The 14,837-nt window shown below is 42.7% G+C and overlaps 1 protein-coding gene across 4 annotated transcripts in view; it reads left to right on the top strand.

The window, feature by feature from the left end:
* Positions 1-14,837, top strand: part of ABCC2 (ATP binding cassette subfamily C member 2) — a 57,470-nt gene that overhangs the window by 7,866 nt on the left and 34,767 nt on the right. For 2 of the 4 annotated variants that reach the window (XM_070223011.1, XM_070223013.1), the window contains 9 exons: positions 2,577-2,674; positions 4,116-4,250; positions 4,453-4,560; positions 4,981-5,036; positions 6,211-6,445; positions 8,417-8,580; positions 9,420-9,597; positions 13,396-13,650; positions 14,730-14,795. In XM_070223011.1, the coding sequence (XP_070079112.1) occupies positions 6,314-6,445; positions 8,417-8,580; positions 9,420-9,597; positions 13,396-13,650; positions 14,730-14,795 (795 nt within the window). In that variant the 5' untranslated portion in view covers positions 2,577-2,674; positions 4,116-4,250; positions 4,453-4,560; positions 4,981-5,036; positions 6,211-6,313. Of the gene's footprint in view, positions 1-2,548; positions 2,675-4,115; positions 4,251-4,452; positions 4,561-4,980; positions 5,037-6,210; positions 6,446-8,416; positions 8,581-9,419; positions 9,598-13,395; positions 13,651-14,729; positions 14,796-14,837 lie in introns of all 4 variants that reach the window. The other 2 variants (XM_070223003.1, XM_001500707.6) reach the window with 1 other exon arrangement.

Raw genomic sequence — 14,837 nt, 5'->3', positions numbered from 1 at the left:
CCTCAGCATGTCAACCAGTCTGTCAAGGTAGCACGTGATTGCAGGATGGCTGCAGTAGTTCCAGGCATCATCCCTTCAAGTCACTATCCAGAGGCAGATAAAGAAACCAGATGCCCCTTTGTATCACTTTTAAAAACCAAAACAGCGTTATTGAGATATAATTCACATATGATTCACCCATTTAAAGTGTATAATTCAGTGGTTTTAGTATATTCACAGAATTGTGTGACCATCACCACTGTCTTATTCCAGAATATTTTCATCACTCCAAAAAGAAACCCCATACCTATTAAACAGTATTACCCCATTCCCTTCCTCTCTCTTCCCTAGTCCCTGGAAACTACTAATCTACTTTCTGTCTCAAAGAATTTGCCTATTCAGGACATTTTGTATACATGGAATTATACAATATGTATCCTTTAGTGTCTGACTTATTTCACTTAGCATAAGGTTTTCAAGGTTTATCCATGTTGTAGCATGAATCAGCATTTCATTCCCTTCTTTTAATTTGAAGTATTTTTTATTGGTGGGATTATTTTTGCTGAAGAAGATTCGCCCTGAACTAACATCTGTTGCCAATTTTCCTCTTTTTGTATGCAAGTGCCGTCACAGCATAGCCACTGACAGATGAGTGGTGTAGGTTCGCACCTGGAAACGGAACCCAGGCTGCCAAAGCAGAGCATGCCAAATTTAACCACTAGCCACCGAGGCTGGCCTTAAAGTATCTTTTTTTTTTGAGGAGGAGGAGGATTAGCCCTGAGCAAACATCTGCCAATCCTCCTCTGTTTGCTGAGGAAGATTGGCCCTGAGGTAACATCTGTTCCCATCTTCCTCTACTTTATATGTGGGACACCTGCCACAGCATGGCTTGACAAGCAGTGCATAGGTCCACACCCAGGATCTGAACCGGCAAGCCCCTGGGTGACAAAGTGGAACATGCGAATTTAACTGCTGTGCCACTGAGCCGGCCCTGGGTTGTTTGTTTTTTTAAATTGCTTTGTAGGAGTTCCTTATAACATAAATTAGTCCTTTTTGATATGGATTTCTCAGTGTATTTCTAGTCATTTTGTAAGAGTTTAATATATGTAAGCCTGTGGCATGGCTCTCTCCTTTGCCTTGGCCTGGGGAGTGGTCTGCTGGTTAGTATTTCCCTTTACCTAGTTATACTCAAGGGTGGGTGCTTTAGCTCTACCTTGCTCTATTTTGTCTCCTAATTTACCTAAAGGCAAACATAACTTATCACTTCAGAAGCTATTATTTTTTACATAAAAACCTCACAGTCTCATGTGATGAAAGCACAGTATAGTGAATTATATACTTGAGAAAAATGTATCCCCTTGTCAACATGTCTTTGACTCTAAGCCTTGCTAAATAATAGCACTGGTCCTATTAGTTAAAGGTGCATTCATCTTCCTCCTTGGCTAGTTTTCATTACAAAGGGCCCAATATCTCTGCCTAAGCCATTCTAGGTGAATGATAGAAATGAGTATGGATAGATGGTTGGGAGTAGAAATGGATGTGAGTGAGGGAGATGAGAGATGGTACTAAAGATCTTGGTGGACCTGCTCAACAGAGGTAGTAGTTTTCCATCCTGATAGGTAGGGCATGTTCCTTCAGAACAATGCAATGTATATCACGTCTTATGAGCTCATAGGACAAATATTGACTGGTTTGGAGTCATCCTAGCATGACATAGTTGCAGTCATTGCAACACTAACTTCAAAGGTTATGTGGGCAAAAGTCTAGGACTAATGACCAAGGAAAGGGAATAGTGCCACCCCAGTTGGGATGGGAAATTCCCCTTTTAAATCTATTGTATTCGTAATCTATTGTTGTGTAACAAATTACCCCAAAACTTAGCACCTGAAAAATAAATATTTTTTTATCTTACAGTTTCTGTGGGTCAGGAATTTGGCAGCAGCTTACCTGGGTTCTACTTCAGGGTTTCTCATGAGGTTGTAATTAATATGCTGACTGGGACTAAGGTCATTTAATGGCTTGACTGTGGCCAGAGGATCTGCTTTTAAGATGACTTACGCACATGGCTGTTGGCAGGAGGTCTCAGTTCCTTACCAAGTGGACCTCTCCATAGAGCTCCTTGAGTGTCTTCATGATGGGGCCTGTAGCTGTCCCTGCAGTGAGTGATCTGAGAAAGAGAACAAGGAGGAGACCACATTGCTTCTGTTACCTATTCTTGGAAGTCTCGCACTGAAACTTCTGCCGTATTCTATTCGTTAGATGGGAGTCATTGAGTTCAGGCCATACTCAAGGAAAGAGGGGAACTAAACTTTATTTTTTGAAGGAAGGAATATCAAAGAATTTGTAGACATATTTTAAAACCATCACACTCACCATTCCTTAAAAACATTTATCATAGCATACTTTGAACTTTATTCCATTGCTTGAACTATATGTATCCATTGATTCCAGAAATATTCATTGAATGTATTACCTGAATTACTGCATACCATTTTTACCATTCATTACTGGGAACCATTCTGTTCTAAAGACTGATATCCTCCTAACAGTGGTCTTTTCCCCTTCTTAGGCACTTGTTGGGCTTCTTTTTGTTCTAGCAGCCATAGAGCTGATCCTTGTACTCACAGAAGACTCTGGACAAGCTACAGTCCCTGCCATCAGATATACCAATCCAAGCCTCTACCTGGGCACATGGGTAAGACCCATCACCACTTTCATCCTGTTTATTTTCTCTCTGTGTGTAGTTATCTAGCTGAAATTTGCTCTTTTGGAATGAAATTAAGTCCAATTTCATCTACCTTTTTCAAGGGACCCATGGTGAGCAAAGCTTAGATGTAATGGGGTAAAACAAATATTAGCTTTTTATCCTCTTTTGAGCACTAGTTTGTAGAGCATTCTCCCTAGAGTAAGTGACTAGCTTTAATGACTGAAATCTGTGTCTTTTTCCTGCATATCTTGCCATCTAAGGATCATACATGAAATCCAAGTTTCTTGATTTAAAAAAATTTTCTAAATGCTGTCAATATTATTTTTAAGTTGACTGGTGACTCTAATCAATGGATTGCTAAGTCTAGAGTTATTTGTGTAAATTTGATGACAGAAACTGATGTCTCTCCTGCAGCCATGTTTTTGGGGGTGTGGAGGAGACCTGTACAGTGTTAAAGAAAGACAATTGAGTTAGATGCCATCATTTTAATAGAGGAAGTTGCCACATAATCATTTGGATTTCCAAACTTTCTTGAAAAATCAGAATGTCTGGCATCTATGGGCCTACATTCCCACAGGGCGGTGATCAGCCAGGACTGAGTAGCATTGCCCCCATTAGACCAGGCATGTGCTCAGTACAGTCCCCCATCCTCACTTCACACAGTTACATGGTCTGCCTGGCACCTGTAGGCATTATTGTATGTTACAGTTGTTAGAAAACAAAGAATTTTCTAGGCAGTGGGTGCCAGAGCCAGCTTACAGAGCTGATTGTGTGCATCTCTTCCCAACCCTGTGTTTAGTGACATCATGTTGGAGCTTGAAATCCACCATAGTGGGAACATTTACCGAATGGAGATTGACAAAGATTACAAGTCATGGCTTTTTTGTTCCAAATTTTGGTTTACCAGCACAGTGCTGGCTCTAGAAAACTAATGTTTTATTAATTATATCTAAGTGAGATGTTACAAGGCAATTTTTTTTGTTAATTGCTTAGTCTGTATTAGAAAATTGTGATACAGACTCCTTGCACCTAACCAGCAGAGTCTGGCTCCCCGACCTGACTACCGCAATGCCAGAAATTAATTTCCTTGGCTCTTGAAAAGGTTTTTCTGCCTCCCAAAGCAACTCCATTAAAATGCAGATGGTGACCCTCTGCATTCTTGGCTAACTCCCCACCCAAGTGTGGTGAACAGAGATGGGGCAGGGATGGGTGTCCCAGGGAGAGCACTGAGGACCTGAAAGAGCAGGTTGGATAGTAGCAGGGAGGAAATCTACAATTCGGCATTTGTGTACTTTCTGCCTGGCCAGATTAGTTACAGCAATCTCCTCCTTCAGTCCTTCTTTCCTCCTCTGTTCTCTGACACACTTCTTGCCTCTTGTCCTTGTTTAGTGACAATATTTTTCAGAACTTGATATGAATTTCTCTCTAGCTCCTGGTTTTGCTGATCCAACACAGCAGACGATGGTGTGTACAGAAGGACTCATGGTACCTGGCCCTATTCTGGATTCTGTCAATAATCTGTGGCACGTTCCAATTTCAGACTCTGATCCGGACACTTTTAAAGGTAAGGAGGAAAGAGAGGGTGACATGGGGAGAAATTGCTGGGCAACTTCTAAGTCAAAGTAAAGGGCAAAAGTAACCTGTACTCCAGAGTAGAATTATATTTGGGGGATTTAATAATAGGCTTTAATCACAAGCATTGACATATATGGGCTGTTTAGATTTAATTTGGATAAAAGGCTCATTATCTCTTTTTTTTTTCATAGGGCAACAATTCTAATCTGGCCTATTCCTGCCTATTCTTCATCTGCTATGCATTCCAGATCCTGATCCTGATTCTTTCAGCAATTTCGGAAAAAGATGACTCATTGAATGTGAGACTCTAAATATGCCCACCTCATACATTATTTAATTGGATGGTATCTTAACAAATGTGACTTTGATATGTCTAGGTCTCACGGAGGCCCCACGAGCCCAGAATACAGTAGTATAGACCATTTTATGACATAAGGAAACAGAAGGTGACCCGCGTATGGAAATAATGACTTTTTTACATTGACCCACCCATCTTCAGCCTAGACAATTAATTCATACTTTTATGACAAAAAATCTGATCATCATTCTATTGGTGACCTTAGGGTTTCCAAATAAATATATGTTGTCCAGCCTACTTCAGTATCGTATCTAGTTTCTAGCACAACATCATATCTAGAAAAATCAGTTTCTAATTTTAGAGTTCCATAGAGTTCCTGTTTCTAATTGATTTACTTTCTGATTTTTTGTGTGTCTTACAGAATCCATCAACCACTGCTTCTTTTCTGAGTAGCATTACCTTTAGTTGGTATGACAGGTAAGAAATGCCTGGAGTATGAGTTATGTATATCCCTACCCCCTCACTCTTCTGAAAGTGATGGAAATCTTAATTTTTAAAAATTCCTCCTGTGGCCTCCATTTCTCTTCCAGAGTCAGAGAATGTTAAAACTTACAGATCAATTTAATTTAGTTCCTTCCTTGGGCAGTTTGGAATTCTGAGGAGAGGATGGGGGAGATTTGCTCTTGGTAGCCTGGGGGTTCCATGGAGAAAAGGAAGGACAGTAGGAACAGAAGGCAGTGGGACAGGAAAAGGGAAATTTGGGGGCAGGGAGTGTGGCACAGATTTGTCGGGTAAGAGATGAACTAGCTGGCCTGGGCTACCAGAGGATCTGAAGCAGGCCTCCTTGGCCTTTGTAGTTCCATGGACCCCTTGGTGGGCTGGTAACACGCATGAATCCCTTCTCAGATAATGTTGTGAGTGCATAAAATAAAAGATTATAACAGAACCCTAATAGATTGAAATATGGTTACCAAAATATTTTTTAAAACACCAAATTTATGATATGGTAATACATGTGCTTCTTTATTACTGCATTAAATAACAAGATCTAGTGAGGGATCTAATGATGACCATAATTTCAAAGTAGTGATGAGTTTAAATGAACCGTCAAAATATCTGTGATGTCTCCTATTGACAAAGGCACAGGTATTCCTTTTTACAACTGTAGTTGGTTGCCTATACTCATATGAAAAGGAAAGGCTAAATTTCAGTTAAGAAGCTAGTAAAATCCATGTTCTTAAATCCCAGGTTGAGGATCCCTGGTGTACAGAGACAGTATAGAGGCGGCCTCCAGTTCTGCTCAGTTCCTTAAGGGCAAGCCAGAGTGTCAGAGAGGTAGCCAGTGTTTGAGGAGGAAGGAGCAGGAATGGGGGAGGTGATGCTCTTTTGGCTTTTAATTCAGTAGTGCCCTTCCCATTCCCTTCTCTTGCTGTCTTCTCCTACTTTCCGTCACCCCCACCTGCTCCCTTTTCTGCTCTCTCCACTCCTCTTTCAAGTTCAGAAGATCATGAGATGGCATAGTGGGGCAAGGGAGAAGTCACCTCCTTCTGTCCTTCCATCCCAGAACTGGATGGGTTTTGATTGAGGCAGCAAGGAGACAGCCTCTGACCCAGCCTGTAGGGTCTCACCCTGTGGATCACTCTTGTTCCAGCACTGTTCTGAAAGGCTACAGGCACCCTCTGTCACTTGAAGATGTCTGGGATCTTGATGAAGATGTTAAAACCAAGACACTAACCAGCAGTTTTGAAGTGTACATGACAGGAGAGCTGCAGAAGGCCAGGCGGGCATTCCAGAGACGGCAGCAGAAGAACTCCAAGAGAAACTCTGGAACCAGGCTGCATAGCTTGAACAAGAATCAGAGTCAAAGCCAAGATGTCCTTGTCCTGGTAACTTTCCCATGAGTGTCTGTGTGAATGTGCTGTGTGTCTCAGGCAAAAGGGCATCAGTGTCATGGTGTTTCTGTCCTTACATTTTGACAGCACTTTATACTTTGTAGTGCATTTTATATTATTAGTAGTATTCATAATATTAATCCCACCTTAGGGATTGGTACATAGGGGTATAATGTACTATTCTCTCTCCTTTTGGGTGTATTTGAGATTTTCTATAATAAAATATCTTTAAACATAGAAAAATAAAATAAAATAATACCTTAGCATTACTAAATTTGTACCTGGGTGGGATTTAGCATTAGCAGCTAATCCATTTATTTTATTCACTCAAAAATATTTATTGAGTATCACTGTGTGTCAGAAACTATTCTGGTCACAGGGTACAAGGAAAAACCTGAAAGAGTCCTCATCTTTAGAAAGCTAGAAAATAAACAATAAACCAATACTGATGTTACTCTTTGAGAGTAATAAGTGCTATTAAGAAAATAAAACATGTTAATGTATTTGGAGTGAAGTGCTGCTTTAAGGTAATAGGAGAGGTTTCTCAGAGGAGGTGCCATTTGAGTAGAGATCCAATCGATTAGAAGAGTCTACCTGAGGGACCATCAGAAGGAAGTGTATTCCAGTCAGAGGGAGCAGGAGGGCCAGGCTGAGAGAGGAACATGTTTGGCTCATTTCGAGAACTGAAAGAAGGTTCGGGAGCATGGAGAGAGAGGCTGAGAGTGGGGTGAGGTGAGCTCAGGGAAGTGGATAGGATTAAGCAGTGTAGATCGTTGTGGACCATGGTAAGAAGTCTGGATTTTATTTTAAGTCTGATGAAAAACCAACGGGAAATTTTAAGCAGAGGAATAATGAGATCAGATTTATATTTTTCAAAGCCTACGTGGGCCATTGCTGGGAGAATGGATGGTTGAGGGGCAAGTGTGGAAGCCAGGAGGCAGGTTGGGGTAGTTGTCCAGGCGGGAGAGAAGGATCAGATGGGACCTCAGTGGGAGAAATTACAAGAGGATGTCACTGGTAGAAAAACCTGGAAACTGAGGCTGGGAAGCTGGAATTTGGGGCTTGGTGGGACTCTGGAGAATGTAATGAGGAGGCCAAAACACAGGCAAAGGAGAAGGCTGGTGAGTGAGTGGTAAGGCCCCATGTATTAGATTCCCAGGGCTGCTGAAACAAAGTACCACAAACTGCATAGGTTAAAACAACAGAAATTTAGTGTCTCACAGCTCAGGAGGCCAGAAGTCTCAAATCAAAGCATTGGCAGGGCTGTGCTCCCTCCGAAACCTGTAGAAGAGAAACACTTTCCTCTTTTACCTTCTGGTTTTTGCCAGCATTCCTTGGCTAGTGGATGCATCACTCCAATCTCTGCCTCTGTCATCACATGGTCATTTTCTCTCTGCCTATGCCTCTTCTCTTCTTATAAGGACATCAGTCATATTAGAGTAGGGCCCATCCTAATGACCTTATCCTAACCTGATTACATCTGCGGAGGCCCTATTTCTAAATAATGGCACATTCTAAGGTAGTGGGGGCCAGGACTTCAATGTATCTTTTGTGGGGACACAATTCAACCCAGAATATCCCATAACAACCACAAGCAAGAAAAGAATGAAAAGGCTTCAAAACATCCAAAATATATATATTATCATGTCCACGCCCTTCACTCTCAGGCTTACCCCTCAGACCCCCAATCAGAGTCTGTTCTTTATTATTACGTGCTATTCTCACCAGCTTAGTTGCCTGTTTTCCTAATCCAAAATAGATTATAAGTATCAATTAGGAGGGGGAAGGGGAACAGTGATGGCAGCTAAAAGGGTGGATGGTGACCAAGCAGTGAGGAGAGGACCAAATCCTGTACAAAGAAGCCAGTAGGGCTCAAGGAAGTTAACACTCTGGAGCTGTTCAGTGCAGGACAGTCTTAAACTACACAGCTCTGTGGGCACTGTTGTTGTTTGGTTTTACACCTAGGAAGAAGCTAAAAAGAAAAAAAAGAAGTCTGGGACCAAAGAAGATTATCCCAAGTCCTGGTTGGTCATGGCCCTCTTCAAAACTTTCCACGGCATACTCCTGAAATCGTTCCTGCTGAAGCTGGTGTATGACATCCTCACGTTTGTGAATCCTCAGCTGCAGAAGTGAGTCCCCGGGCCTTGGGTTGTCCTTTCAGGGCCTCCTCTGCCACTCTCCCTTTTGCCCCTTCTTTATGCAGGAAGGAGCTTATCATTAACTTCTCATTTTTTTAAATGCTCATAATTTTCTTCCACCTTACAGCATTGTGTTTGTGAAAAGCACAAGTCAATTTTCAAGATCTAAGATGCTGTATCCTTTAGCCTCCCTCTTTTCCACATCCCTCCCCTCACAGGAAGCCAGATACTTGTTAGGGGCCCTTTCTTGTTAAACAGAACTTCTGTGAGCTGAGCCATGTCCAAGAGGTGGACAGCATACCCCAGAAGAGCCTTGTACCTAGTGTATCTTGTGACTTCTTCACTCCACAGTCACAGCCTTCAATAGGAGGCTCAGGTTAATCATCACAAGACTTCACAGTCTGCCGGGATCTGTGGAATGACTATCCTCCGGGGGAAGCCCTTCGAACTCTTGCTGGATACATGTCCTAATTCCTTTTCAGGCTTGCATTGTCCAGGAACAAATCAACTTGTCCCACACAGCCTCTTTTACTAGGGGGTAGGGGAAGGGGTAGGGGAAGCAGGGCCGAAGCATTGCTGTGGCAGCTCTGTGGGGCATTCATTGTCCCTTCACACAGCCATGGGTCATCAACCCTAAGTTCTTGCTGGTTGTCTCCAAGCAAAAGCAAAAACACTGGCACAACCGTGGAGCTCAGGTCTTCCAAGAGCGTTGGACAATTCTGGTCACTCTGTTACCTACAGGGGAGGGGAGGGTAGCCGGCTGTGCGTGAGGAGTGTGAGGAGCACTTGACGGCTTGATGGGCACCACTTACTTGGTTTTGTTCTGGCAGGTTGCTGATCTCCTTCACAAGTGACCTTGACACATATGTGTGGGTTGGATATATCTGTGCAGTCCTCTTCTTTGTTGTGGCCCTCGTCCAGTCTTTCTGCCTTCAGAGTTACTTTCAACTGTGTTTCATACTGGGCACGAAAATACGGGCAACCATCATGGCTTCTATATACAAGAAGGTAAGTGGAATATGTCAGGCGTCACCAAAGAAAATCCTCTTAGTAAACGTGAGAATTTATTCCAAGATTGAGGAAAACTTGATGGAAATAACTGACCTCAACACTTGATTTTGACTAACCATACAGCCTTCTCTAGATGTTTCTTTGGAAATTAAAATGTGAAAAGTGTGTACACAGAGATAGGGTGTGTGTGGCAGTGGGGATGCACTCCAGGGAAATGTGGGCAGGATCTGCCTTTCAGATGGCTTGTGCACCTGTCCCTCTTCCTACCTCTGTTAACAAGGTGTGAACTCTTTGGGAAAGAATGTATAGTTACAAAAGAAGTTTGCAAGCCAAATACTAAGTGAAACTGGGCTCATAAGACCTGATGTGTCCATCTCACATTACAATTTCACCATAGACTAAAATGCTGTATGAGCCACGGATCCATCTCCCCAGTCTCAGATTTGCCTAAGGACTTCTTTTTCTAAATCTTTAGTGGCTGACTAACACCACCTCTACCTGACTCCTTTCTTTTTTTCTATTTTTTTTTTGGTGAGGAAGATTGGCCCTGAGCTAACATCTATTCTGTGTGTGTGTGTGTGTGTGTCTGTGTGAGGAAGATTAGCCCTGAGCTAACTACTGCCAATCCTCCTCTTTTTGCTGAGGAAGACTGGCCCTGAGCCAACATCCACGCCCATCTTCCTCTACTTTATACGTGGGACGCCTACCACAGCATGGCTTTTGCCAAGCAGTGCCATGTCTGCACCCGGGATCTGAACCGGCGAACCCCAGGCTACTGAGAAGCAGAACGTATGAACTTAACCGCTGTGTCACCAGGCCGGCCCTGAGCTAACATCTATTGCCAATCTTCCTCTTTTTGTTAGAGGAAGATTGTCATTGAGCCAACATCTGTGCCAATATTCCTCTATTTTAAGTGGGACACCACCACAGTGTGGCCTGACAAGCGGTGCTAGGTCTGCACCTGGGATCCAAAACCATGAACCCAAGGCCGCTGAAGCAGAGTGTGTGAACCTAACCATTACACCACCAGGCTGGCACCCCTGACTCCTTTTTTTGATTTGTAAAAACGTTTACAAGTTCTGCAGACTTGGGAACTTTTCCATTTCCTTAAGATGATTTTGCTCATCTTCCCTGATATGTTTCTTTTAACATTTAACTTTCTCAGAGCAGCTGTATTTTCCTTATGTCCTAGATACCAAGGTGAAATTTCATTTTCTCTCTTAAGAAAAGGAAATAGTCAAGGACTGGCCCCGTGGTGAAGCAGTTAAGTTCGCACGTTCTGCTTTGGCGGCCCGGGGTTAGCCAGTTTGGATCCCGGGTGTGGACATGGCACCGCTTGGGAAGCCATGCTGTGGCAGGCGTCCCACATATAAAAAAGTAGAGGAAGATGGGTGTAGATGTTAGCTCAGGGCCAGTCTTCCTCAGCAAAAAGCGGAGGGTTGGCAGCAGATGTTAGTTTAGGGCTAATCTTCCTCAAAAAAAAAAAAAGAAAGAAAAATAAAATAGTCAATTATGTCTCAATTAAAAAAAAAACCAACCAAGTAAAGGGGCTGGGCTGATGGTGTTGTGGTTAAGTTCGTGTGCTCCCCTTCAGCCTGGGATTCGCAGGTTCAGACCCTGGGTGTGAACCTGGAACCACTTGTCAAGCCACACTGTGGCAGCATCCCACATAAAATAGAGGGATATTGGCACAGATCTTAGCTCAGCAACAATCTTCCTGAAGCAAAAAAAGGAGGATTGGCAACAGACGTTAGCTCAGGGCCAGTCTTCCTCACTAAATAAATAAATAAATAAAAAGAAAGAAATGAAAATAGAGTAGTCACGATCAGTGACTAAAAGCCTGAGGAGAAAATTCATCTGTGAGGAGATAGGATTTTTTATAGGTCAGAACATCAAACAGTTGCCTTTTCTTCCTCTTTTTCTCCCACCACTAGAGAACTCCATCATAGTGATTTCTCTATTATATTTCCTGGTTTTCTCCTTTGCTTTCCTCTCTTAAAACACTAATGTGTCTTTGTCTTCCCTAAGTAGATGTTGACACTTCAAGAGACCCAGACAGGTAATCCAAATGTCTTTAGATCAGAAGTCTGGGCAAGTCCTTTGAACTCCCAGATGTGCTCACGCTGGAATTTGTCTTCCTCCCAATTAATTTTTTAATCTTCTTACACCTTGTGGAGATACTGGATTTCTGCTGCTTTACAGAATATGAGGTCACTTATCAGGCTGTCTCAGCCATTTCTACAAATGTTACACTTTTGCAATTGTGATGATTCATTCTCACTATATTGTTTCTTAATATATTCTGGGTTTTGCAACTGTTATAATCCGTAAGGAATCTGTAAAATAGAGCCCTTAATGGGACCTGCATTCAAATAAATATCACTACTAAAATAGAATTTAAAATTGACCAATTTCGTATGTTTAGACAATGCTTCATTCATGAAATGTGATGAAACCTTTTTCACATCCATTATCAATTCATAGCCCCTATGAAGTAACCACATTATCTCTATTTTACAGAGAAGCAAGGTTTAGATCATTTCAATGCCTACAATCACATAGTCAGGACCTGCCCCCAGACGAGGGCAATTGGAACTAAATGAATGACTTTTCAACTTTATTGAGATATATTGAGAAAAGAAAAGTATAGTGATTACCTTGAAGGGTAATTATATGTTACTTTTTTTTTTGTTTTTCTATACCAAAAGGGAGGCACAAGAGTAGACTGATTTCCCCAGAACCTTGGTGGCCTAACATTTTAGGAAATTTCACTCCTTTTACTGTACAACCCCAAGTGCTGGTATGTTCCAAAGAAGAACGTCTTGGTGGATTAAGATGGCAGTAGAGCTTCTAGGAGGAGGATGCAGGTGGATATCTAGGGCCACTCAGAGCCCATATATTGTTTTTGTGAGAATTAGAAAGCTCTCCCTCCTCCAGGAAGATGTAGCCCACATCAGATGGTGGCTTGGTGAGCATCCTGCAGGCTGCTTTCAGTGCCTACCCACCCCCGAATTCCCTTGGCTGGGTGCATTTGTGTAAGGTAGTGCTGTAAGTGACAGATCCGTGGGCGTCAGCTTTCTGATCTCTCTAACATAAGGATTAAACAAACAAACAATAAACAAAACTGTAAACCCTGCAACTTTCCTCTCCATTCTAAGAGCTCTGTCCTTCTTGGGAATGGTTGCAACCTCCTCAGAAGGGTATTGGCCCCAAATGACATTCCCACATCAAAAGTCTGCAAGGCTGGAATCAACACATGACTTCTCCCTTCATCCCTCTGTTCCTTCCATACTTCAGTATTTGATTCACTGCTGTGAACCACGTGATACCCTAGCAAAATGGACAGATGTAGCCCTTGTCCTCACAGAGTTTACGTCTAGTAGAGAAATAGAAAAACAAAACAATTACAGGTCAGTGTGATGAATGTAATGGCAGAGGTAAGCACAGGATGTTATGGCAGTATGCAGGAGGAGTATCTAACCCAAACTTGGGAGTCAGGAAAGTCTTCTCGGAACAGGTTCCATCTGAGCTGACACTAAAGGATAAATAGGAGTTTTCTGAGCAAAGAAGTGTGGGTGGGAGCGTGGGGTTGGGGAAGGTGGGAATGACAGAAAAGGGTGGTCAAGAGTGAGACAACATTGTAAGATTTGGAGGCAAGAAGGCACAGCTCCTTGGAAAAGTTGTATGCACATGGAGCCCATCCTTCTACTGTGTTCTCACTTCCTGAGTTTCCCCTTTAACTCCCCAGTTTCTTTGGCCTTGTCCATGACTCCCAATCCCAATCTTTATCTTTAGGCCCTGTCTCTATCCAACCAGACCAGGAAGCAGTACACCATTGGAGAAACAGTGAACCTGATGTCTGTGGATGCCCAGAAGCTCATGGATGTAACCAATTTCATCCACTTGCTGTGGTCAACTGTTCTACAGATTATCTTATCCATCTACTTCCTATGGGCAGAGATGGGACCCTCAGTCTTAGCAGGTGTTGGGGTGATGGTGCTCCTAATCCCACTTAATGGGATACTTGCCACCAAGAATAGAGCTATTCAGGTAAAGAAACGGAGTCCCCTTGGGGATATACACACCTTCTTCAAGTTCTAAAGTCTTTTGCTTAATCTGTTCTAACTCTTGGTGGGAATTTTGGCAAGGTAAAGCTGGTAGAAGGCTTTCCACCATCCCAAATGAACTTGGCTTTCTCTATCTTTCCTTTTCATCTTTGGACCACTCTTAGGGTTTATGTACTCTATCTTCATTCATGTTAGAGGGAAGAGCCTGACTGGAGAAGGAAGAGCTGCCCAGGGATCCTGCCTATAACTCTTCTACCTTGCTCCCCTGGGCTGTTCTTTGAACATTGATTATTGGCCTTGTTTTTCCATCATAGCAATACAAACCAACCATGCAGGGCAGTCACATGAGTCACCCAAATATTAAGCCTAAATTTTAGCAATCAACCCAGCTACCATCAGATGACAGGGCTCCAGGTGAACAGTCCTTAGCTCTGCGGGAAATCATAGGTTGGATGGGAGGACTCAATGGTGTGCACGATTTATTCATTCATTCATTTTGCATTCATTTAGTTTCAAATAGTTATTTTAAAAATATTTCTTTCACACTACTTTTCTGGGAACACAGCAGCAAATTAGACAAGGCTCTTGCTCTCGTGGAGAGTCAGGTCATAAACAAAAAAAAAGGAAAAAATCTATCAGGTCATGATAAGTACTATGCAGAGAATTAAATAGGGTGATGGGATAGTAAGTGAGTGGGTGGTTGTTTTAGATTAAAACAGGAAAGACCTCTGTGAGGAGGGGACATTTGAGCTGAGCTCTGAACAACACAAGCCTGACCATGAAGGGGCAAGCCTCGGGAAAAACATCCTGGGAAGAGGGCACAGTCAGGCCAAGGCTGTGTGGGCAGAAATGAGCTTGTCATTTTCAAGGATTAGAAAGAAGATGGGTGTGGCAGGAGCAGAGTGAGCAAAGAGAGGAGAGTGGGAGAGATGGGTCCCATCACAGCGCCCCTCAAGTTCTTACCAAGCGGCAGCCACAAGTGTCTGTCCTAGCAAGTGCCGAGACAAGTCTGGACCCTCACATGGAAGTGTGTTTTGTTTTTGTTTTACTTTTTCCCGGCAGGTAAAAAATATGAAGAATAAAGACAAACGTTTAAAGATCATGAATGAGATTCTCAGTGGGATCAAGGTGAGAAGCCGAGTGTAGGTGGTCCTCCGTGTGCAATGACAA

The sequence above is a fragment of the Equus caballus genome, chromosome 1, assembly GCF_041296265.1.
Source record: "Equus caballus isolate H_3958 breed thoroughbred chromosome 1, TB-T2T, whole genome shotgun sequence".
Taxonomy (NCBI): Eukaryota; Metazoa; Chordata; class Mammalia; order Perissodactyla; family Equidae; genus Equus; species Equus caballus.
Note: the sequence above shows the minus strand (reverse complement) of the source record. Positions and strands in the feature narration are given on the sequence as shown.